Here is a 26,924-nt window from a genome sequence, read left to right as displayed (position 1 = left end):
TTTTGTATGGAAGATCATCTTTCTATAAGCAGCCCACTAACTTTTATCCCCTGCATTCTAATAAAAACTTCTGTGTTGGCTTTTAATGACTGGTATCTGAAAAACGTCAAAACATTGATTCTCAGTTGTAAGTTCCTTGTCATAGATTAATCAGGATTGAACATCTGTGGTACAGCATTTCTTTCCCTTTTTTTTGTTGTTGATTTTTTAAAAACGCTCATGAAGGGCCCTTGGGACAGATGGCCCCTCACTGTTGATGGTTCGATTACCATGATCACCCACAGCTTCAGAGGAGTGCGAAGAAAAGAAATTGCTTTCTTTGTCAAGGTGTTTTCAATTCAATTCACACCCATTAGCCCTGTTTGGTTAAGTTTGGAATTACTCTATCAGGTGATTGATGAGGGTTTTCATTTTATTATAATAGATCTTGTGTAAAAGGAATAGAAGTAGCAAAATGATATATCTAAGCTGCTATGGATTATATTTTCTTAAGGTTCTTTGAAGTTCCATTTTCATTACCTTAGCTAGAATTTGCTTATATATGAGCAAAAAGAGCTTCATTGTTTTGAGTTGTGATGCTAATTTTAGATCGTTCTGGGAAGAAACATTTATAAAGGCTAGAACTGGTCATTAAATTGCTTCTATAGTTTAAGTTTCAAAAGCACCAAAATAATTTTACAGTAGTAGTTGTTTAATTGTCCAGATGATTCTTCATAGTGAAGATGATCACTATGGGATCATTATTATATTCAGATGTTTCTACACCATTGCTTACATACATTTTTAAGAGGTTCAACAAACTGACAAATTTCTAAAATTGTGTGTTTTTAATTTTAAATATGTATGTTATGTAAAGCAGTAAGTAGAAGCATGATCTCTGCCATTTTTGTAACTGGTTATAAAGTAAGACATCTTGAAATAATGTTTTCATTTCCTTAAGGTTTCTGTATATGTAAGTCAAACTCAAATGAGTAAGTGAAGAATTATTTTAGTTCTAGAATGAGAAGATACTGATTTGAATCTGTTAGTAATTAATATTCTATTTTAGATTTGTTCACATATATTTTTCCAAAGATTGTTCAGAGAAAGTCTGTAGGGTTTAGGCCATTATTTTACAAAAATACTTAAATATTTGGTTTGCTAAAAATATTTTCCTGTGGATAATAAGGAAAATTTCTAAACTTGTGAATATGCCTTAAACTACTGTCCACTGAATGAACAACAAAATTAAAGATCAACAAAGTAGAGCAAATTGGGCTTATTTGTAGTGTGCTTTTATACGCAGCAGTTTATGTTAGAAAGGCTGTATAATAGGAACAAGGATATCTGGTTTGTGGTCTTGGCTTGAATAGGTAGTACGTCCAGACATGAAATACAATATAACATCCTAAGTATGAGTGGTAAAAAAGAATCTTTAAGGTCCTCTCCCATTCAGAAAACTCTATGATTCTATCCATACATAATGAACCTTTTTTTGAATGTTTTAAAAGAAAAAAAAACAGAGGCCCTAAATTAGTTTTTACATTCACAAATATTGGCATTTATCCTTTCTGTTGTTCACATTGGAACTAATTGCTTAAATTCTATGAAAGAAAGCATTGTAGGAAAGCACAGAAAAATAATTTCTCACAGACATATTAGATGGTATGGTACAAAAAGAATTACATCTTTTTTTAAAAATTTAATTGAAGTATAGTTGATTTACAATGTTGTGTTAATTTCTGCTGTACAGCAAAGTGACTCAGTTATACGTACATATATTCTTTTTTCATATTCTTGTCCATTATGGTTTATCACAGGATATTGAATATAGTTCCCTGTGCTATACAGTAGGACCTTGTTGTTTATCCATTCTATATATACTAGTTTGCATCTGCTAATCCTAAACTCCCAGTCCATCCCACCCCCCACACGCCCTCCTCCTTGGCAACCACAGGTCTTTCTTCTATGTCTGTTTCTTAGATATGTTCATTTGTGGTATATTTTAGATTCCACATATCATGTAGTATTTGTCTTTCTCTTTCTGACTTACTTTGTTTAGTATGATAATCTCTAGGTCCATCCATGTTGCTGCAAATGACATGATTTCATTCAAAAATACACATCTTATTTAGACACGGACTATCTGTGTGTATGTATCTGGCATATAGAGATAGAAGAAGTAACAGACAGTGTATCTTTATGTCTATGTAGCCATAGTTCCTCATCAGTGTTCCTTAAATCATGTAGTCCCAATGTCATAAAACACTTAATTTTGAAATAAAATTGTTTCCATTGTTGTACAGAAATAATATTACCATTTTAATAGTAACTATTAGCATTGAAATATTTTAAAAACATTTTGGTAACATTTTTCTTGCTCAGATTACTTCCCACTATCACTGTCATGATTGATATTTTCTCTGAAAATATACCTGTTGCCAGATAAAATGTATATGTAATAGAGGGAATTCTGAATTATTCATTGCCACATTTTAAAGAATATTTTCAGTCAACAAATATTAAATTCTTTAACATGTGGTTCATAATGCTCATCAGTGTGAGAGATACATGGTCTTTTGCTATTAGTTCTCAAAGTGTGGTCCTCAGATGAGCAGCATCATCATCACTTGGGAACTTGTTAGAAATGCAGTTCTCAGACCCACCTTTGACCTCCTGACTCAGAAGTTCTGCACGTGGGACCCTGGGGTCTGTGTTTTAACAAGCTGTCTCGGAGCTTTTGTTGCACACTAAAGTTTGGGAACTACTGAGCTGGGCTTTTAAGAAGACGCTAAAATTTTAAATTAACATCTTATGTTAACTTTAAAGTAATTCGTACAAACACCTGACTATGTATGCTTTCTTAAGATGTAGCCTGAATTTAACATTATTCAGCAATGAATTTGTTTTTACTTTTACTGTTGCTAGTAGTCTTAAAGTTTGTAATGTTATGCAGTCTATGGTACTGCGTTTTTTGGGTGGAGTGGTAAAGATTTTTATTAATATCTTGTTGGCATGAGTGGTATCTTTCTACCAGGGCTGTAAATCTATATTTTTCTGGGTTGCACACCAAGGAAAAATGGGAGGATATATGTTTTCTGGACCTCTGGCTTCACCAAGGTCATCTGTGGCCCTAAATGAGGGAGTGAGTTGCTTTTTTTTTTTTTGGCGGTATGCGGGCCTCTCACTGTTGTGGCCTCTCCCGTTGCGGAGCACAGGCTCCGGACGCGCAGGCTCAGCGGCCATGGCTCACGGGCCCAGCCACTCCGCGGCATGTGGGATCTTCCCGGACCGGGGCACGAACCCGTGTCCCCTGCATTGGCAGGCGGACTCTCAACCACTGCGCCACCAGGGAAGCCCATGAGTTGCTCTTTTAAATACTTTTTTTGTGATCAGGCCGGATATTAAATTACAGTAATTAATTATTTTGCAAGCTATTTTGACAGATGTAGTGAAAATTACAGTTTTAGGGGTGTGACGTCAGCAAGATGGTAGAGCAGGAGACCTCAGCCTCCATCCCCTCCCCCCACCAAATATAAACAATTAGACAGCTGTTCACAGACAAAAACTGCCCTCTGGGAGAGCTCTGGAGCCCACTTAAGAAACTTCAGCAATACAGTGGAACAAGAAATTTAAGAATAACCACAGTGGGGAAGGAAGAACAGCTTCGTTTTGACTGTATCATCCCATCCCCCGGGCCAGCATTGCTCGGTACCCAGAATGAACTCTACAGCTAGAAGGAGTTCCCCTTGTAGGGAAAGAATAGTGGGATGAGTGACCAGATTCCCCAGTGTTTTAGGGCACCACACAAAGGTCCTGCCTCAGTTTCACCCACCCAGAGACTGGCAAAGCCAAGAAGTATAGAGATAGCTAGGAACGAGGAAGAAAAGCTGGCCACCCAGCCCACGTGGCAAAAGCAACTGCAGTTCCCCGTGACCTGCTCTGCAGGTGACCCCAGCTGGTTCGGAACCCCTGCAGATTTTACTGGCTTTCACCTCACGGATATTTGTGTTTTGCCAACTCCTCTCCCAGCCTCCCCTACTGGAGCATAGGAATTGCACCAGTAGCCAGCCCAGGCCTCTACAGCTATGCAAGTGCAAGACACCAGTCTAGACCCTCGTGGCTGACCCCCACTGCTGTGCAAGCGCTCAGGGCTGGCTCCTCCAGCTGTGCACTTGCATGCCACCGGTCTGGTGCTCGTCACCGCCCTCCACTGCTCTGCGCATGCCTGAGGGAAGACTACGCAGTCTTGGGAGAGCGTGCTGTCAGGGCCCCCGCTGTTGTGGGCCTGGACCAGATCCTGTGTTCTGTGGCTGGCCGGAACCCCTATGCGGACCTGCAGCTGGTCCCTCCAGCTCTGTGCCTGCATGCCTCTGGTGGGGTCCTCATTATTGGCCTTCGCTGCCCTGTGCTCCTAGCATAGCCGCTGAGAGCATACCGCTGGCACTGGCAGTACCGCTGCCTATCCTGGTTTCTAGCCACTGGACCTGGAGGCACTACTGAGGACGCCCACAGCCCTTGGCAGCCTCAGTGGGTCCCCTGTGGCACTTGCTACGGACTGTGTGATTGTAGGTGCCGCCCAGCCCGATGGCCTGAGCTGATGAGCCATCACATGCCCCTGCACCACTAGGCAGAGAGTCACAGCACACTCCAGCATGCCTCCACCTGCAGATGAAAGCCTTCCCTTATACAAGTTGGTCTATAACAACTGGAAATAATGGCTGCTGCTTCAGCGCATAGACATCTGTGCAAGGCTACAGGGAGCGCAAAGACTCAGGGAAACGTGACTCCGCCAAAGGAGTACAGGAAGCTTCTAGCAACTGGCTGCAAATAAATGGAGTTCCAGGAATTGCCTGACAAAGAATTCAAAATAATTGTTCTAGTAATACTTAGATAGCTATAAGAGAACACAGAAAAACAATTTAATTAATTTAATTATATCAGGAAAACACTACAATAACAAAACGAGAAGTGCGGCAGAGATAGAAAACAAAAAAGAACCGAACAGATTCTGGAGCTGAAGAATACAGTGACTGAACTGAAGAATTTAATAGAGAGCTTCAACAGCAGACTAGACCAAGCAGGAGAATCTGTGAGCTTGAAGACAGATCATTTGAAATTAACCGCTCAGAGGAGCAAAATGAAAAAGAAATGAAAAAGAATCACGGAAGCCTATGGGTCTTATGACACCATTAAGGCAACCAGTCATGTAGTATTGGAGTTCCAGAAGGAGTAGAGAGGGAGAAAGGGGTAGGAAACATATTTAAAGCAGTAATGGCTAGGAACTTTCCTAACCTGGGGAGAGATTTGGACCTCCAGTTCATGAGGTTAATAGGTCACCCAAAAATTTAAATCCAAGATGATCTTCTCCAAGACACATTATAATAAAATGGTCTAAGATCAAAGGCAAAGAATTTTAAAAACAGGGAGAGATAAAGGTTTCTCTCATGAAAGGACTATCAGCAGAGTTTTCAGCGGAGACCTTGCAGTCTGGGAGAGAATGGAATGATATATTCAAAGTGCTGGAAGAGACCACCAACCAAGAATACAGTTGACCCCCTGAATGACGTGGGGGTTAGAGGGACTGACCCCCCCACACCATGCAATAGAAAATTTGCATATAACTTTACAGTCGCCTCCCCTTATCTGCCGTTCCACAGATTGTGTAGTACTGTAGCATGTGTTTATTGAAGAACATCCATGCATAAGTGGATCTGCACAGTTCAACCCTGTGTTGTGCAAGGGTCAACTGTACTATACCCAGCAAAGTCATCCTTCAGAAATAAAGGTGAGATAAAGACTTTGCCAAGCAAATGAAAGCTGAGGTGGTTCATCACCACTATACCTGCCTTACAAGAAGTGTTGAAAGGACTTCTTCAACCTGAAACGAAAGGATGCTAACTATGAAAACATATGAAAAGAAACAACACGCTGGTAAAGGCAAATATATAGTCAAATTCAGAATGCTCTGATACTGTAATGTGGTGGTACGTTAACCACTTAACTCTAACATAAAGGTTGAAGGACAAAAGTATTAAAATTAATAGTTATAGCAACACTTTGTTAGGTACACAATATAAAAAGATGTAAAGTGTGACATCAAAAACAAAATGTGTGTAGGAGGAATAAAAGGGTAGAGTTTTTGTATGTGATCAAAGTTAAGTTGTGATGAGGTTAAAATAACTGCTGTGTCTCTAAGATTTTTCAAGTAAGCCTCAGGGTAACCACAAAACAAAAATCTATAATAGATACACACAAGATAAAGAGAAGGGAATCAAAGTGTACCATTATGGAAAATGATGAATTCACGAAGGAAGACAGCAAGAAAGGAACTACAAAACAAAACAATGAGCAAGGATTTGCTTGATTATTTAGGTGTTCTGATGTCGTATGCATATGTACTTAACGATTATTATAATCTCTTGATGAATTGACCCCTTTATTATTATATAATGACCTTGTCTTGTTACAGTTTTTACCTAGTCTATTTTGCCCAATATAGTGATCTATCTATCCCTCCCTCTCCCTCCCTCCCCCCCATATATGTGTGTGTGTGTGTGTGTGTGTGTGTGTGTGTGTATATCTGCTCTCTTTTGGTTTCCATTTGTTTGCATGGAATAATTTTTTCCACTGGTTCACTTCGAGCCTGTGTGTGTCTTTGAGTGGAAGTGAGTATCTTGTAGGCAGCATATAGTTGGGTCTTATTTTCTTATCTATTCAGTCACTATATACCTTTTAATTACTTCAGATGTAAACAGACTAAATTCTCCAATAGGCTGAATTCTCCGATGAAAAGGCATATAGTGACTGAATAGATAAGAAAATAAGACCCAACTATATGCTGCCTACAAATAATCTGTTAGGTCAAAGGGACCTTACAGACATATATAGAACATTCCATCTAACAGCAGCAGAATATACATTCTTCTCAAGCACACATGGAACATTCTCCAGAATAGATCATATGTTAGGTTACAAAATAAGTCTCAGTAAATTTTAAAAGATTGAAAGTACCTTTTCCAACCACAGTGGTATGAAGCTATAAATCAGTAACAAGAGGAAAACTGGAAAATTCACAAATAAGTGGAAATCAAACAACACACTCTTGAGCAACCAATGGGTTGGAGATAAAATCAAAAGGGAAATAAAACAATATATTGAAACAAATGAAAATGCAAATATACCAAAACTGATGGGATGCAGCAAAAGTTGTGCTAAGAGGGAAGTTTATGGCAATAAATATCTACACTAAGAAAAAAGAAAGATCCCAAACAACCTAACTTTACACCTCAAGGAACTTGAAAAAGAACAAACTAAGCCCAAAGTTAGCAGAAGGAAGGAGATGACAAAGATTACAGCAGAAATATGTTAAATAGAAAAACAATAGAAAAGATAAGACAGATAATAATCTTATCTTTTGAAAAGATAAAATTGACAAATCAGGTTTATCAAGAGGAAAGGAGAAAATTCAAATAAATAAAATTATAAATGAAAAAGGAGACATGACAACTGATACCACAGAAGTACAAGGATAATAAGACACTACTAGGAACAACTGTATGCCTACAAATTTGACAACCTAGAAAAACAGGAAGTGTATATATTTAACGATTCAAAAAAATATAACCTACCATGTCTGAATCATGAAGAAATAGAAAATCTGAACAGACCAATAATAAGTAAGGAGATTGAATTAGTAATCAAAAACCTCCCAACTAAGAAAACCTAAGACCAGATGGCTTTATGGGTAAATTCTACCAAACATTTGAAGAAGTTAGTGCCAGTTTTTATTATACTCTTCCAAGAAATTGAAGAGCAGGGCACACTCCCAAACTAATTTTATAAGACCAATATTACCTTGATATTAAGCCAGATGAGGATACTAAAAGAAAGAAACCTACAAGTGCCAATAACCCTAATGAATATAGGTGCAAAAAATCTCAACCGAATACTAGCAAACCAAATTCAACAACACATTAAGAGGATCATACACTATGATCAAGTAAGATTTATCCATGGATACACAGGTGGTTCAATATACACAAATTAATAAATATGATACATCATATTAAAAGAATGAAAGATACAATTTTTTGCTCACCTCAGTAGATCAGAAAAAGCATTGGATAAAGTTCAGTATCCTTTCGTGAAAACTCTCAACAAATTGGATATAGAAGGAACGTACCTCAAGATAATAAAAGCCACACGACAGTCCCACAACTGGTATCATGCACTCCAGTGAAAGGTTGAAAGCTTCCCCTCTAAGATCAGGAAGAAGACAAGGGAGTCTGCTCTTATTCAGCATAGTGCTACAAGTCCTACCCAGAGCAGTTGGGCAAGGAAAAGAAAGTCATCTTAATGACTTAAGGAAAGAAAGAAGTAAAAATGTTTGCTGATGACATGATCTTGTATATAGAAAATCCTAAATACTCCACCAAAAAACTGTTATAACTAATAAATTCAGTAAAGTTTCAGGATACAAAAGCAACATACAAAAATAAGTTACAATTCTGTACACTAACAATTACCTGAAAAATAAATAATCTTATTTACGGTAGCATCAAAAACAATGAAATACTTAGGAATAAATTTAACCAAGGAAATGAAAGATTCATACAGTGAAAACTATAAGACCAGTGATGAAAGAAATTGAAGAAGACACAAATAAATGGGAAGATATCCCATGGTCGTGGATTGGAAGAATTAATATTGTTAAAATGTCCATACTACCCAGAGTTATCTGTATATTCAATATAATACTCATCAAAATTCCAATGGCTTTTTTCACAGAAGTAGAAGAATTATAAAGTTCATATGGAACCACAAAAGATCCCAAATAGCCAAAGCAATATTGAGAAAGAACAAATCTGGAGGTCTCCCACTTCCAGATTTCAGACTATACTACGAATTACAGTAATCAAAACTGTGTGGTACTGGCAGAAAAACAGACACAGAAACAAATGGGACGGAATCCAGAGCTCAGAAGTAAACCCCACGTGTATGACTGAGCAATATTTGGCAAGGGAGCCAAGAATACTCAATGTGGAAAGGATAGTCTCTTCAATAAATAGTGTTGGGAAAACTGGATATCCACATGCAAATGAATGAAATTGGACCTCTATCTTACAGAAGTCACAAAAATTAACTTGAAATGGATGAAGGACTTCAACATAAAATGTGAAAGTATAAAAATCCTAGAAGAAAACATAAATGGTAAGTTCCTCGACATCACTGTTGGCAATTATTTTTTGGATATGATACCAAAAGCACAAGCAACAAAAGCAAAAAGCAAGTGGGACTATATCAAACTAAAAAGCTCTGCGCAGCAAAAGAAAATGAAAAGGCAGCCTATAGGATGGCAGAAAATATTTGCAAACCATATATCTGATAAGGGGTTAATACCCAAAATATAAAGAACTCATACAACAGCAACGAACCAAATAATCCAGTTAAAAAATTGGCAGAGGGCTTAAAGAGACATTTTTCCAAAGAAAAGATAACAGCCGCCAACAACTACATGAAAAGGTTCTCAACATCACTAATTATCCTGGAAATGCAAAGCAAAGCATAATGAGGTATTATCTCACAACTGTCAAAATGGCTGTTATAAAGACAAGATAACAAATGCTGGCCAGGATGTGGAGGAGAGGAAGCCCTCGTTCATTATTGGTGGGAATGTAAATTGGTGCAGCCACTGCAGAAGACAGTGTGGAGGTTCCTCAAAAAATTAAAACTAGAACCACCATGTGACCCAGCAATCCCACTTCTGGGTATTTATCCAGTGAAGATGAAATCACTATCTTGAAGAGATGTCTGCACTCCCATGTTCATTGCAGTATTATTCTCAATAGTCAAGATATGCAAACAACCTAAATGTCCATCAGTGAATGAATGGTTAAAGAGAATGTGGTGTATACGTAGCATGGAGTGTCATTCCACCCTAGAAAAAAGGAAGGCTACCTTGCCATTTGCAACAGCATAGGTGGACATCCTTGAGGACGTATGCTCCATGAAGTAAGTCAGAGAAAGACAAGTAGTATATGATCTCATTCATATGTGAAATCTAAAAATATTGGACTCAAAGAATCGGAGTAGGATGGTGGTTGCCAGGGGCTGAGGGGTGGCAGGAGATGTTGGTTCAAGGGTACAAACTTTCAGTTATAAGATGAGTAGATTCCAGGGATCTAATGTCCAGCATGTTGACTATAGTTCACAAATACTATGTTGTGTATTTGAAAGTTGCTTTGAGAGTAGGGCTTCAATGTTCCCACCATACCAATGATAATGAAAACAACAAGTTAGAAACTATGTTTGGTGAAGGATGTGTTAACTAACCTTATTGTGGTAAAGATTTCACAATATGTACGTTTATCAAATCATCTCGTACACCTTAAGCTGACAGAGTGTTATATGTCAAATATAATTCAGTAAAGCTGGAAAAATTGTAATTTTAACTGTAGTTATCTAATTCCATGGTTTTCTGGGTTTTTTTTCCCACATAATAGTATATGTGGAAAATGAGATTTATATGGTAAGCTTGGGTAAACAGATAAGACTGTTCTTTCAGATAATTCCAGAGAGAGCAGGGAGGAGTGGAAGGCAGGGAAGAGAGGAGGGAAACTGGTTTTATACTTTTCAGTACCTACCTCTGATCACAGACAGAAAGCATTGCTATGTACAGGTATAAGACCAGAACTTCAGCTGCCTAACTTCATAATTATAAATGTTCCATTTATTTATCTTACTTTATTTTTCAGTCCTACAGTCTTCAGATATATGCAGTAGATTTTCTACTGAAAATACACTGTTTTAAAATGCATTAGCATGACTTGGTATAACATTTAGTACTAATGGATTTTACAGAAAAAAATAAAACCACTTCTCTTTTTTAGCTTTAGATCAGCAGTTCACATCTGTAACCACTCTTCTGTTGAGGCTCTCTTTCCGTCACACGTGACTGACAGAAGCCTCAGCCATGACTGAGTCTAGCAGCTATCTCCTGCACCTTGGCCCTTGGATGATGATGGGGAGATACCGCATTGTTGCCCTTAAACACTAGGCTGGCCACCCTCCAAACTGAGTGCTCAGCAGTGCCTGAAACAGTTGTTTCACACCTCCTCAAGCCCCCCAACAACTTCCCTCCTAGGACGGAGCTTTGCACCTACTCTACACACAAAATAATCAGGAATTTTTGCACAAAACTCTTAACTTTGTACCCCAGATTCTAAAATCTCCTTGGATTCATACCTCCTCTCCTCTTTTCTCGTTCCTATAACAATGGGAAACTATTCTTCAGCTTCTGTCCAAGGCTCATCTCACTGTCTTGATCAGGATGCCCTCTTCCTGCCTCCTCAGGGGCGTGCGTCTCTTCTTTTCTGGCTCTCCGCTGCCTCACTAACTCCCATGATCACCTAAACATGTTCAAGTCTGTGCCAGTATAAAGGAAATAAATGACAAACAGACCCGTCTGGCTTCACCTCTTTCCTCCTATCTTTACTTTCTTCTCCCTGTACCGTCTCTTAAATACGTTGCCCCCATACACGGTGCGTCTCTTTCCTCACACTCCACGATCTTCTTAACTGGCCTTCTGCTTCCCATCCCGCCACTGGAGCTCATTTTACGGTGTGTGGCTTATGCTTTACACACACATACCATTTTTTGAGCCATCACCTTGCTTAATGTTCTGCCACATTTGTCTGAGAATTTTTTGGGTACACTGTCTTCCCTTGACTTTCATAAACACGCACTCTAACTGTATTCCCCACACACTTCTGGTGTTCCTTCTCCCGTGGTTTAGTGGCTTCCTCTGGTACCTTGGGTACGTCTTCAACTCTAGTCTGTCCCCTGTCTCTCCAGCTTCATCCTGTGACATTCTCTCTCTCCTACTCTGCATTCTAGATATATTACTTCTTTTTTTAATTTCAGTTTCCAAATGTTTTCTGCTTTCTTTTAACCTCTAAGACTTAGTGCGTATTGTTTCTCCATTTCGGAATGTTCTCCTCTGCCCACTTTATAGCCCAAATCATCCTTTGCTTGTCTAACTAGTGGCTTTCTAACTTAGATTGGCTTTCCTTGCGCTGTCCGGTAGTATCCTGTCCTTTTAGTATAACACTCATCAAATTTTACTGAGCTATAGGTTTAGATGCCGTCCTTTCCTGTACGTTGTAGAGACCTATTTTGTTTACTTCACTATTATATCTCCATAGGTGGAAGATTTTCTTTAATGATTCCTGCTCATTTATATTCAAGAGACATCACCATTCTTTTGTTAGGAACATTTTTTGAAATTATTAAGCCAGTGAATTTTCAAATTGAGTTCAAGCATTCCTGCAGGATACCTGGTTTGCACAAAAACTAGGTAGCTCTGTGACATTTTTCTCCATGTTTGCTATAGGGCATTGGAGGGCAGGGACTTTTCCTGTTTCTTTAGCGTTGCATAGATTTTTGAATAAAATAAATTGAACTTAAGTGGGACATAGAAATGTACTGATTTTGGAAATTATTTAAAATAGCTGCTCCTTAGATCTCAATTAAGAAAGTTCTAGCCTCTGACATTAACTAGCCTTATAATTAAGACACGTTCCCAGGGACCTCCCTGGTGGCACAGTGGTTAGGAATCTGCCTGCTAGTGCAAGGGATATGGGTTCAAGCCCTTGTCTGGGAAGATCCCACATGCCACGGAGCAACTAAGCCCTTGCGCCACAACTACTTGAGCCTACACTCTAGAGCCTGCGAGCCACAACTACTGAGCCCACGTGCCACAGCTACTGAAGCCCACACGCCTAGAGCCTGTGCTCCGCAACAGGAGAGGCCACCTCGGTGGTGAGAGGCCCGCGCACCGCAAGGAAGAGTAGCCCCCACTCGCTGCAACTAGAGAAAGCCCATGCACAGCAACGAAGACCCAACGCAGCCAAAAATAAATAGATAACTTTATTTAAAAAAAAAAAGACATGAACCTCATTGCATTGGCTTCAGTTTCCTCATTTGTAAAATTCTGATTCTACAATGTAGGTGAGGGCTTCCCTGGTGGCGCAGTGGTTGAGAGTCCGCCTGCCAATGCAGGGGACACGGGTTCGTGCCCTGGTCCAGGAAGATCCCACATGCCGCGAAGTGGCTGGGCCCGTGAGCCATGGACGCTGAGCCTGCGCGTCCGGAGCCTGTGCTCCGCAATGGGAGAGGCCATGACAGTGAGAGGCCCGTGTACCACACACACACAAAAAAAATATACAATGTAGGTGAATAAGCACTGAAGCTATTATCAAGAAAAACACTAATACTATATATTCTGCCTTTTCAAAGGTATATAGTCTCTGAACTGTGGTTTTACAAATGCATAATTTTAAATATATTCATCTATGAATTCCACAGAGTTAAGTAAATATTATTCATTTGTATAAATTAAAGTTTTTCCTGCATGAAAAAGTGTAGTTGAATCACAGTAATATTTTAAGTTATTTTAATTTTTGGTTTTAGTTAGAGGCCAGAAAACGTGAAAGGTCTGGTTGCAAAGGAAGATAAAATATTACTAAATTTATCTCACTTTACATTAAAAAAGAAAGCCTTAGGAATTTGGAATACTTGTGATGGTGATGCACAAATAATACATTAAATACTCTCCTTCCAAATTTACTGATTTAATAAAAATTTGTATATTTTTCTCACTACACTGTAACATTCTTTTATTAAAATAAGAGATTAACTATATTTATGTAAAAATCAAGTTACGTGTTCTTCCTTTCATGTTTATTTGGTTTCTGGATTGTTGGTGGCAAAGTTCCTCTTTAAGATGTGGAGTCTCCTCTTAGTTATGGGTGGACACTGGACAGAAGAGAAACACGGTGTGTCCTAGTCACTGCGGGCAGCGGTGACTCCTACCAGCAGTTCCCATCCTTTCACCCATAAAATCAGCATAAAATCGACCTAGCTTTGCCAGGTCAGATCTCGCATCTGGAAAGTAATCCCCAGGGAACAGAAAATTCCGTCGTTGTGCATAAATTTGAACATTGGACTATTATCATTTTTCTCAGAGCTCTTTTGTTTCTTCCTCTGCAGTCCTTGTGAAGAGTTGCTGCCAACGTGTGTCAGATACGGGGTAAACCTAACCAAACAGGCAGTAACTAAGTTAATCCATTTCAGATATGGATGCACATGATTATAATACATTTTTGGGTGCTGAAGTGTAACACACATTTAATGAAGAGAAAAGAAATAGGGTACTTTCCACTATGTGACTAAACCGATATTTGCTGTTTTCATGTATTCACTTGTTCATCCTCTGTGAAAGAACAGACCAGACGGGACAGAAAAAAACTGCATAGTGTAAGGGATGAAGAAAAGTGAGGGAGGAGAATGTGATTAGGGAAATGCTGCACACAGCAGGGCAAACTGTTAGGGCTATCCAGCAAGACAAATATCCTGGTTTTAAGGTATAAGTGTAAGGAATCTGTCATATTTTCTCAAATGGTAACTGTAAAATTGAGGTTGTTTAAAAGGGATATTTAAAATATTCACATTGAAACTCTCTAACTCCATTATTTATAAGAAGGGACTCTTCCACATTTCTGCATGATGACTTGTTTATAGGGCCATTAGTTATATTAATTTATCAAGATAATAACTTTTGTTTAATATTTCATGAAGAATCCATCATACACTTTTGTTTTATGAGATGCAAATCTTAATAACTACTGTTTTGGTAAAACTGCCACATAAACACACACACATATATGTACATACATGGGCACATATATATGTTTTCCAACATAATTTCTATAGGACTTTAATGTTTCAGTATTTTTAGGTGATCTATACATGTCACAGTCATTTTAGAAATGTACACATTTTGTTTTACATGAAGGCATAATCATTTAATATTAGCTCCATAAATTAGTAATGCATTATACTTATATAAGATGTTTTAAATGATTTTTATGTTAATTTATGTAGAAACTTTTTGTTCCTAGTAAAAAGGTTAATTGTAGAAAGTATGCTTCCTTTTTTTTTTTTTTAAGTTAAAATATTTGAAAAAAAATTTTTTTGAGCTTAATAAGTAATACAGCAAGAGAAGCCGGCTCATGCTCAAAATGTTGCTGGGTAATTACTGAGTTTTGGAATTAAATACTTGAAATTATGCATCCTTGGACTGTATTTTTTATTTTTTATTTATTTATTTTTTTGCGGTACGCGGGCCTCTCACTGCCGCGGCCCCTCCCGCCACGGAGCACAGGCTCCGGACGCGCAAGCTCAGCGGCCATGGCTCATGGGCCCAGCCACTCTGCGGCATGTGGGATCTTCCCGGACTGGGGCACGAACCTGTGTCCTCCGCATCGGCAGGCGGACTCTCAACCACTGCGCCACCAGGGAAGCCCAGACTGTATTTTTTAAAAAGCAATATGGTATAGTGGAAATAATGGGATTGAGCTATAATTTTTTACTGACTGGGTACATAAAGTGGTACTTTTGATATTTTGATCCTGTCTTGTCGGTTGTGCTTGTTACTTATATTGGGCGTTCAAAGGCTTTTTCGGAAGTAATATTATCCTTTGCATGGTATCCTTTTAAAGCACATATGCAGTATTCAGAAGTATGTTATTGACAGAATTAAAAAATATGTATGCAACCAAAATACTTTTTAGTGTTAATTAAAAAGACTTCTTATTATTATGCTAAGTAGAAGAGAAATAGTGTGAAGAAATAACGCAAATGAAAACCAGTGCGAATATTTATAAAACAATATTTATAAATATTTATAAAAATATTTATAAAACATTTTTATATATGAATAACTGGATATAATATATTAGAAAAATAGCTCTGAAATACCTCAGAAATGTCAATTGTATTTTAAACAAGCTTGATGCCTTATGTCTACCAACTTATCTATTGTTTTAAAAGCTGATTTATGGAGTTGCAAATATAGGATTTCAAAAATGAACCTTGATATAACGCAAACATTATTACTGTGTTTATACACTTTTATTGAGGATTTTATTTTCTTTTTCATTTTTTAAATTGAAGTATAGTCGATGTCCAATAAATGTAAGTTACAGATATACAGCATAGTGATTCACAATTTTTAAAAGTTATATTCCATTTATAGTTACTACAAAATACTGGCTATATTCCATGTGTTGTACAATACATCCTTGTAGCTTATTTATTTTGTACATAATAGTTTGTACCTCTTAATCCCCTACCCCTATTTTGCGCCTCCCCTTCCTTCTCCCCACTGGTAACTACTCATTTGTTCTCTACATCTGTGAGTCTGTTTCTTTTTTGTTATATTCACTAGTTTGTTTTATTTTTTTAGATTCCACATGTAAGTGATATCATACAGTACTTGTCTTTCTCTGACTTGTTTCGCTTAGCATAATACCCTCCAAGTCCTTCCATGTTGTTGAAAATGACAAAATTTCATTCCTTTTTTATGGCTGAGTAGTATTCCATTGTGTGAGTGTGTGTGTGTGTGTGTGTGTGTATACACACATACATACCGCATCTTCTTTATCCATTCATCTGTCAGTGGACACTTAGGTTGCTTCCATATCTTGGTAATTGTAAATAATGCTGCTGTGAACACTGGGGTTCATGTATCTTTTCGAATTAGTGTTTACATTTTTTTTCGGATATATATCCAGGAGTGGAATTGCTGGATCATATGGTAGTTCTTCTACTTTTAGTTTTTTGAGGAACTTCCATACTGTTTTCCACAGTGGCTGCACCAATTTACATTCCCATCAATAGTGTAGGAGGGATCCCTTTTCTCCGCATCCTTGCCAACATTTGCTATTTGTGTTCTTTTTGATGATAGCCATTCTGACAGGTGTGAGGTGATATCTCATTGTGGTTTTAGTTTGCATTTCTCTGATGATAATGATGTTGAGCATCTTTTCATGGGCCTGCTCACCATATGCATGTCTTCTTTGGAAAAATGTCTTTTAGGGTTTTAAATGGAAATTTAAGACGTTGTATTTTAGTCTAGTTTCTGAGGGCTGTAATATATTTGATTACATATTTACCACATTTATATTTTTCTTTTCAAATTAAAACCAGTATATTAAGTGAAGTTAAGTCTGAAAATTTATATTTCAGAATCTTAAAATCTAAGGTATATAAGTAAAGAATGAGTTGGTAAAAGAAATAATATTTTTAATAATCTGACCAAGTTATTCATTTTATTATTCCTGTTCCAAAGGTCATTAAAACTCTTAAACTATCAAAATATTTAATTTTGAACCTCATCAACTGTACATATTTAAAGAAAAAATTAAAAATTATTAAAAAAAAGTAGCTTTGACAATTTTAAGAGTATTTGAACAAGACTGTTGCTATAAATGTATTATTTTCTCTGTTTAATGCTCTGTGTCAATTATTTACAGATCCGGAGGTATTGTGGAAGTTCCCAGAGGACTTTGCAGACCAGGTTGGAACCACGTAATTTTTAAAAAGCATTTAAAATTGGAGAGTTAATGATTATTACCACCGTTACTACCACTACTGTGACTACTACATATGAATTGGTTTAAGTATTTTCTCTTGATCAGCTCTGAGAATAAAAAGCCATGTGTGCAGAATACATGGAAAATGTTTTGAAGTTACCAGGTAGATGCGTGATGAAGAGGCCCTTTCGTGAAGCTACTAGGAAGTGAATGTTTACAGTTTCAGCATGTTTTTATACTCTTTTAATGTGTCTGTGGAATATATATTTGGGAACAAACATTTCCCCATCAGAAAACTTGACGATGTGGTACTTTGAGGGATACCCTTCTGTAAGTAAGACAGTAAGAAGTAGTAACTGCTATAACTAAGAGGTCAGTTCTACCCTTGTTACAGTAATGTTCGAATCATTAACATATATAAGTTGAATTGACATTTTCTTATTTTAAAATAATTCTTATCTATGGCTTTGTTTTCTTAAAATGGGAGACTTGGAAATGAATTTACTGCATTTGTATTTTAATTATAATATTCTCTAGTTCCTTAAGTATTTTGTATAGCCAAAACTGTGAATTATTTTGACATAATGTATGTAAATTTTAAAAATCTTTATAATTTATATTATGGATTTATCATTTTGAAGTGAATTATATGGTTAACCTTACAAATTTAAATTTTTATATAGAAAAGTACTCCTTCTGGAAATCTGATGAGCAGGTTCCTTTTTTTTGTCTACAAAGAAATGGGGTAAAACAATCTTGTCACTTAAAATTATAAAATTATAACACTACAAGCTTAACCATAAGTTAAGTTCACAGGTATGATTCTCATAATTTACCAAAATGAAAGCTGATAAAAGTATTCATTTTAAAGCAGTTCATTCAGAGATATACAGACAGATGTGATTTTGATGTGGAAGAATAATTTTCTACATGTGAAAATCAGTATAGAAGATTAGGAAATGTCACTGAAAAAGTTAGTTAAATGAGCATGTTAAATACTAATTAGATCTAGTGCAGTCCTTGACTGTTCTTTCACATAAAAAGAGAGCATGTACTCTTAATTTGTTTTTAGCCCCTTGGAGAAAGAATAGATTTATAAGTATCTTAAGTATATAAAATAAGTCCCCACAGTGAAGACATGATTTGTACATATGAGGCTTAATTGGGTTTGTTTCCCAGTAATGGGAAGTTAGGTTAGACACTTGTTGACTAATGTTACTGTTTTGAAATATCAATACTATTCCTCTCTTGGTCTTTCTAGTTCTCTCTGGTCTAACCTCCTGTCCAGATTCTTTTTTTTTTTTCTTTTCTAACTTCTACCTCTTAAACTGCCCCTGAGAATTCATAGGGTATCTGAAGGCTCCTAACTTTGGGTTCACATAAGGGTGATAGTGTACTTGTCGAGTTCAGCTACAGTAAATTCTTCAGTGAGACCGGCTATTGCTGTTCCTCTTGTGACAGATAAACTGGTGCTAGGAATGTTTTAGCTGTTGCTTTGTTTCCCACATTTGTGAGGTCAGTGGAACATTAATAAGCCCTCACATACTAAGTAAAACATAAAAGCATTTGACCATGTAATGGTGATGAGCATTCATAACCCCCAGGATTCCAGGGCATAGCGGTTCTTGCAGACTTTTTGAAGGTTAGAGCTGAAAGGAGCTTTAGATACCATTTTGTCTAACTACTTCAGTTTATATTTAAAGAAACAAAACTTCATATAGGAATCCAGCCAAGGGCCTTGATGAATGGTTTTGCTATATGCTTTTTGGTGAATATTCTGCGTACTACAGATGACACAAGTACTCTGTGTATATTTCTCATCCTTCTTATCTTTTACTGCTTTCCTATACTAATTGTCGACTTCTTCCTAAACAGCCTTTTCACTGGATCTGAGACTGCTTCAGTAAGAATAATTCTTAATCTCTCCTTATTTAGCTCTTAACATGTACTAGGCACTTATGCTAGGTGCTTATGTGCACAACTGATTTTATCTTCCAATTCTCCCAGTACTGCTAGGAGATAGTATCAGCCCTGAAACTGAGACTTAAGTAAGAAACTTGCCTGATAACACACTGCTTAGAAGAGGCAGAGCTAGCTGAGACTTGAGGGCAAGTTGGTGTAACTCAGAAGCATGTGTTATTAGCAAGGAAGCTGTATTATTCTTTCTGCTTGGAATGCTGACCCAAACCCTACTCACTTATTTTAGTTCTTTTAGAAAAAGTTTATTAGGAGTTTTTCCCCCAGTATCTTTATAATTTGAAAGCAGTGTGTTGTTTAATCCAAAGAAATGATACCAATCTGTTTAGTCCTTTAGTTGTACCACATACACAGCTCTTGGTCCATCATAGGCATTGGCTTATCATGTACTTTTTGCATGTGTTTTCCTTCTTTTGGCAATAGAAGAACCCATGGGACGACCCAAATCACATTTCAGGAGTTGTAATTAGTTTTTGTTGTTGTTGTTTTTTGTACACTGGAGAATTTTGTGTAGGAGAGTAGGAGATGAAACTATAAACATGAACTGGGCTGGGTCTTGGCAACAACGAAAGGCCTTGCTGAAGAGTTGGTCCTTCAAATGAACTTAAGGAGAGTGTGATATAACAAGATAAGTCTGTTAGGAATATTGATTTGGAAAAGATTTCAGTATGGATTGGTGGTGGGAGAAGCTGGAGGCAAGGAAGTGAGTTGGCTTTGCAGTAGTGCCGCTGAGGAGCAGGAAGGACCTGAAAGAGTTAGTTACATTAGGAATGAAGCAGAGGATGAGTGTGTTCACCTGAAACAAATAGACTGCCAGACGTTTCCACAGCAAAGGTGGGTTTATGCGGAATCAGCAGAGAATTGCAGCTGGGGGTCTGCAACCCTGGCGAGCCAGGTGCAAGTTCCTGCGTGACAAGGGAAGGAGAACCTCTTATCGAGGAGAAAGGAAGTCAGGAGGGCTGTGTAAACAAAGAGGCCATGGCTTTTCATTGGCTGAGTCCTTGCAGGCAAGAACAGTGTTTCTTCTTCCTGTTGGGTTCCACCATGGTCACAGGGTGTGAGAGCTCCCCCTTCTGGTCACCCCACTCTACTTAATTCAGGTTTTTGTTTATTAATTTTTTGCAAATGTAAAGGGGGGAAAGAGAGACTGCGTGCAAAAGGTGTTTTGGGGAGCATGGGGTGGAGAAGAGTAATGAAGAGAGAATGAGTTTCTTTTTGGCACTTCGAGAAATCTTGAATTATCTTCCATGCAAGTGATGGGAGGGGACTTTGGGGATTTAGGAAAAATGGAGGGTTTGCAACCTTCGGAAATAAAAAGGTGTGAATGAATTTGAGGATTTACAGACAGATTTAGTTGATGTCAGATTTATGTTTTGCAAATACATTGAGAGCTGTGGCTGAGAAGATTAATGCAGAACAAACCTTCCCATCCATGCTGCTGATAATTGCAACATCTCCTATTACCTTTGTGAGTTCACCACTTCTGTATAAAATGAGTAATTTTGTTTCTTTTTGCTGCTGTCAAGCTAAACTCTCCGTTGTTCTTATATTCCTGTTGCTCACATTTACACTTAATAGCTTGACGGTGTTTTTCACAATACTTGACTTTTCCCCGGTACTTTCTGCTTATTATTTCATGGTTCACTTTTCTGTAGGTTTGCTGCTTTCATGTACTATCGGCCTCTTAGGGCCATGGGTAGTCTGTATTTCTTGAGCGAGAGGAGTCAGGCTTTGGGAGCAAACTATACCTTTAGAGAGTGGTCAGAACTAAAATCTTATAAATGCTGGGGGCAGCTTTGTGTTTGAATCACAGCTATGTATTTACAGATTGCATGAAGTGTTGCTTCTGGCAGGGGTTTTCTCTCTCTTAGTTCCTCACCTGCAAAATAGGGCTGACGTTGCTACCCTGACAAAGTTAGGGTAGGAATGACGTCTACGAAGCATAGTGCCTGGCACATAGAAAGCCTCCATAAATGCGAGCCGATAGTTTTATTGTTACATTGTGATGCCACGAACGTTTATTAATTTATGATGAGGAATAGATAAAACTGTTTTATGTAGAGTATTGTTTTTATAGTTGGATAACAAGTTTGAGAATTTCACTGCTTCATAGATCTCCAGAAGGATGTATAACTTTATAGTGTCAGGGAAGAAGAAATTTTCCTCTACTCTTCTAAGTCCTTCTGGCTGGCTTAAGAATTACATTGACATGAAACAGATTAACAGGAGAAGAATCAAACAAAAGTTTAATAACTTGTACACGTGGGAGAGACCCAGGAAGACTAGTAAGCGGCCAGAATGTCTGAAACCCTCCCCTTAAATACCATCTTCAGCTAAAGACAAAAGAGGATGTTGGGGGTCGTGGTTTGGGACCTCAAAGGGGAGGAAAGCAATTCACATGGAGAGGGAGAAGCAAATGTTTGGTAAACAGGTGTTTGCTGGGTTGGGCAGGGACAAGGGGACACAGAGTGGACTCTGATCTCTCTAGTCTAGTTCCCCCACCACACCTGGCCCATATTCTTTGCAGGTATCTCTGGTGATGGCTCTATTCTGGGAACAGACCCTCTCTCTAAATTCTTTTAGGCAGTTACCGGGGAGGGAATAAGAAAAACTTCCCGAGTCTTGGTTCCTTAAAAATAATCAGCCTGAGTAAATCTTCTGCCAGAGAGACACACTTTGTGGTGGCAAATATTGCTCCCCGATGGTAGCACGAGAGACACGTTCAGGATGGCTCCCAGCAGGAGTCATAAGACCACGGAGCCGTCCTCTGCTAGTAATGGCCAACACATAGAAATCATCAGGTCTATCTGCTTGGTTTCTAGATAGGAAAAATAAGATGATGAGGCTCTGACCCCAGGTCATATTTCTTGTTTACCTTTAACTTAACTTCACTCTTGCCATATTTTTCCTGCTTTCACACAAACTGCAGACCTTTCCTGATTCTGGGCCATTTCTTATGTCTCAGATGCCGTTTTCCATTTCTCTGATGTACTTCCTTTCTAATACAACTTAGGTGATTTACCTGCTGTGATATATTGAAGCATTCCTCTTTTTGTGTTCCATAGGCATTTTTGTGTTTTGGGGTTTACTGCGTTACCTGACGTGGAGGAATTGTTCTTGTGCATCTTATTTCAGGGAATGCTCCGACTTAAGCTTCTTTCTCAAGCCATGGACTTTTATCTATTTATTTGTGACTTCTGTGTCCCCCACTCAATCTGTCATCAAATCTTATTGCTTGTGCCTCTTTTATGTCTTGGAAATCTGTCCATTTCTCTTTATTTCTAGGGTCCTTTCCTTAATTTGCATCCTCCTAACTCTCCTTTTTACCTCTATTTCTGTTCCTATTTAATGTATTCTCCACAGTGTAGCTAGAATGATCTGTAAGACAGATGATCTCACTAAAGGGCAAATACTGCTCCTGACATCACTACTGTCACTGGTTCCTTACAGCGTGCTAGGCAGTTTTCTAACTACTTTACCTGTATTAGCCCAATTAATCCTTATCGTACCCTTATGAGCCTAAGAGGCTACTGTAATTCCCATTTTACAGATGAAGAAACAGAACTGCAGAGTACTTAAGTGATACAGCAGGAGTCACACAGCAATAAGTAGCAGAGCCATTATTCCAAGCCAGTGTGACCCCAGAGCCTGCTGTACTAAATGCTTATTGAACTCAGTTCTCCCCACTGACACCTTCAAGATAAAGTCCAGCCTTCTTACCATGATCAAGCCCCTTGTTCAAGGCCTTTGTTTATATCTTTAGCCTCATATTTCTGTCTCCCTTTCCCATTGTCTAATACAAAAGTGGTCTGCATTTCATAGCGAACAACAGTTTCCCTTATGTACCCACCATCCATTTACATTCTCCCTTTGAACATGGGAGTCCTTCAGTCTGAAATGCTAGTCTCCTCCTTGCTCTCCCCTTTGCTTGTCTTTCTGGTCTCAGCTCGGAGGTCATATCCTCCGAGAAGCCCTTTGTTTGTCATGGGTCTGGATTGGATGTACCTCATCGGAGTTCCCTCAGCATTTTATGTTTCCCATGTTATGGCTCTGAGATCTGTCATCTCTTTACTTTCTATTTACCCCATTAGACCAACGATCTCTGAGACTAGTATTAAAGAATAATTTTTGAAAGAAAATATAATCATGACTCCTCTACAAATAGAAGGTTTTATTTTGTGGAAGCGTTTTATTTTTTTAACTTGTTAACTGGCAAGGGCATCAGTAAAATGCTATAACCTATTCAAAGGAGAGTTCAAAGTTCACGATTATATAGGTAAATGAGGAATATTGTAATAAATTTTCAGTGACTTTTTTACATGGGGGGTGAGGGAGGAGGGGCATCAGCTGTCCCTCCATCGGACGTGTCTGTGGACAAATATCATTGGCGATGCTATCATTTATCTACAACTTACAGGATTATAGAATAGCTTAAACAGTTAAAAACGCAGGGCCCTGAAAAGAGGGTGTCAGACGATGGCTTGTTTTCCATTGAAGACAAGTTTTACAATTTTTATACAATTTTTTCAAGTTTTACAATTTTTTTTTACAATTTTTTCAAGTTTTACAATTTTTCCCTGCAGTCTTCCTCTTTATCCGGCAAGCATAATGATATCAAACAAGATTATTCTAGATAAGAAGCCCCATTAGGTTTGGCCTGATTATTTACATAGGCAGGACAGGAGTGTTAATTTAGCCTATAAGCCTCCATGAATTTACATATCCAGGGCCATGCAGTGTAGAACAATTACTATATCTACAAAATCAACTTCTTTCTGGAAGTTTTTATAAGGAATTTCAGATTAGACTTTTAAAAGCGTCTGTTTCTAGATAATCCCAAAGCTAGGAAACCAAGTCCAAGAAAATATCTTTCCCAGATTTTATGTGTACTACCTATAATATTCGTAAATTCCTCTCAAGCTTAACAAAATTTGCTGAGGTTCCTGGGCTGTGAGGAAGGGACCTTCTTTAACACTGTCAGGCAGGCATTACGCCAGGTTTCCTGGGAGGGCTTTGGAGGCTCCCTAAGTATAGTTAACCTTTATTCCTTCCAAGTGCCTTGACATGGCTGATTAAACAAGCATGTTTCCCAAAAAGGACACTTTAAGTAAGGCCTTGGTTGTTAGTCAGTGTTTCCATTTATATCCTGGTAAAGTGAATGACAGATTTTTATTAAACTTATGCAAATAATTATATTGCAATGAAAAGTAAAGGGACTTAGTAAGAGTTTCTGAATTCTGGGAGGGAAGGAATCAGGGAGAACTAGATGTAATTTAAATATTATATTTCAGTTTACAGGAGCAGGGTTTACAGAATTATTGTGGGTTACAGACAGCTTAGGAAGAGAGGAAAGGGCTTCCTTATATGTCCAGAAAATAGAGCATTAAAACAGCATCAGTATTTCAAACAATAACATTTCCATTAGTTTATCCAACACAATGCAGTAAATTATTGTTCTGCTGGATCTTGGCTTAGCAGTTTCATGAAACTTTCTGCTTCTTGACTAAAAGAGTCTTGGAAATCCTGACTCAGTCCAGTGGAATGGCCTGAACGTCGTCTCAGTGATGTCAGTTCAGAGACCTGTCCCCAAGAGTCTGTTCTTTGAAGTGTCAGGAGTTTGAAGTACCTGATACAACCCCTTTCCACAGAGCTCTGAGGCTGACCTTCTTTGTTGAGAACAAACTGGCCTCTAGCTTATGGTAGTCCTCAGGGTGTCAGAAACAAAAGTAAACTGTCTGTAGAGACAGAGACTTAATGGCTATGGTTAATTTATTAATGATTATTTTCAAGTGTGAAATGTCTACTGAAATGTCCTAATAAAAATAAAATATGGAAAAGGAAGTTTGTTTCAGTTGTATGAAAAATGAAGATAATAAAGCCATTCAAAAAAAGTTTTAGACAAAACGTGTGTACAAGACCAACAAGTAAGCCTGTTTTCAAAGGAGCCAGTTCAGGTTATGCCTGATTCATGAAAATGGGTGAACAAAATTTATAGAAGAAAGATCTTGAGATATGACATACAATAATCCTGAGGCATAATATAGCAAGAGTATACCCAGAATATCAAGTAAAGAGATTCAGTGTATCTGGAGTAGGGCCTAGATGAATATATTTTTGTAAAACTTCAAGGGTAATTCTAAGGTGCATATCCAGTTTGGAACCACTGGCGTAGAAGATACAAAGAATTTCAAATAAAGAACTAAGGTTGTGACCAAGTGAAATTTTAAATAATAACTGGTATTATAACTGGCAGTATTATACCATTGTTGCCCTATATCATCGGGCCAAACACTGCCAGTAGTCTGATAAGTATCGGAAAATTCAGCAGGTCTATTTCATAAGAGTTTGACGCTTGTTTTCCTGGAGAGTAAGGCATATTCTGGAGACCAGGGGCCTTGGCATGTCTCCGGAAACTTCCCATAAAGCATGTGATTTCTGAACTATTCATATTCGTAAAATTTACACGTACAAATTGAACCTGGGGCAGGGTAAGCACCTCTTCCGATTTGCCATCTTTTTGCGTAATAATAATAATAGTTATATCAGACAACTCTTATGATAATAACATATCAAACAAACCGAATTACTTCTAGCATCTCATTTTATAAGGCAAGAGTACACATTCCTGTGATTTTCAGGGAATCTCTAGGAAATCTCCAAGATAGTTTTAGTTATAAAACATATCCTGAAAGTTTTTGATATTTTTCTGCATTCAGAATCTGAGTTTGGGAAGGCAAAGTTTAAAAAGTTGTTGGAAAATTTGACTGTTTGATTAAGATGGGGTCCATAGGTGCCTAAGAAGCAACACTTGATTATCTGTTTAATCAAAGTGACAATAAAATATTTAAAAGTAAATACAGACGGTAACACAATTGAATAGTTCTTTCGTAAATAAGGAACTTTCGTACCTCTCCCCTCCGCCCGAATAATAGAAGAATTAGTAAAGTCAGGATCAAGCACAGAGAATTATTCTGTTAAGACACAGAGTTCTGGCTATCTCAGAGGTACACGGAGGTGAGGATAACTTTTCATGTTGTAGGCAAAAGCGTTAATCAGGAATCCAAGGAAGCAAGCCCATCAAAACTGAGTGAACTTTAAAAAATTTTATGGCTTCTTTTCAGTCAGGTATTACCAAACATTTTAAGTTGTATTCATTGTGCTCTGTCGTAGTCAAGAACAGACTGACACTTAAAGACATATCTCAGAGATCTGCAAGGTCAAGCTAATTTCATTATCATCACCATCATAATTGTGTCATTTGTGTTAACATGTAGTGCATCCATGATTGCTGTCTTCAAAGGAATTCATGTATCTTTTAAAAATGTATCAGTTTTAATTTCTAATACACTACGTTTCAGTAGTTATTACATAAACACTAGCTCTTCACCATTCTCAGCAAGTCCCAAGAATATAGAGGTAAAAAAAAAAGCCCAAGAATCGCTGTTTTAGGTTAAAACTATTCTTTGAAAAAACAAAACAAAGCACACAGTTGTATTTATCTGATACTGTTGTTCCTAGTGTAGTTTTAAC

At 37.8% G+C, this 26,924-nt stretch overlaps 1 protein-coding gene across 4 annotated transcripts in view; it reads left to right on the top strand.

The window, feature by feature from the left end:
* The window catches only part of DENND1B (DENN domain containing 1B), a 261,440-nt gene that overhangs the window by 50,211 nt on the left and 184,305 nt on the right, over nucleotides 1-26,924 (top strand). For all 4 annotated transcript variants that reach the window (XM_082615047.1, XM_082615049.1, XM_082615048.1 and 1 more), the window contains exon 3: nucleotides 17,358-17,401. In XM_082615047.1, coding sequence (XP_082471173.1) covers nucleotides 17,358-17,401 — 44 coding nt within the window. The remainder of the gene's footprint in view (nucleotides 1-17,357; nucleotides 17,402-26,924) is intronic.

This window comes from Mesoplodon mirus (assembly GCF_964341445.2).
Source record: "Mesoplodon mirus genome assembly, chromosome: 3".
Taxonomy (NCBI): Eukaryota; Metazoa; Chordata; class Mammalia; order Artiodactyla; family Ziphiidae; genus Mesoplodon; species Mesoplodon mirus.
The sequence above is the reverse complement of the archived record's forward strand: the minus strand, read 5'-3'. Positions and strand labels throughout refer to the sequence as shown.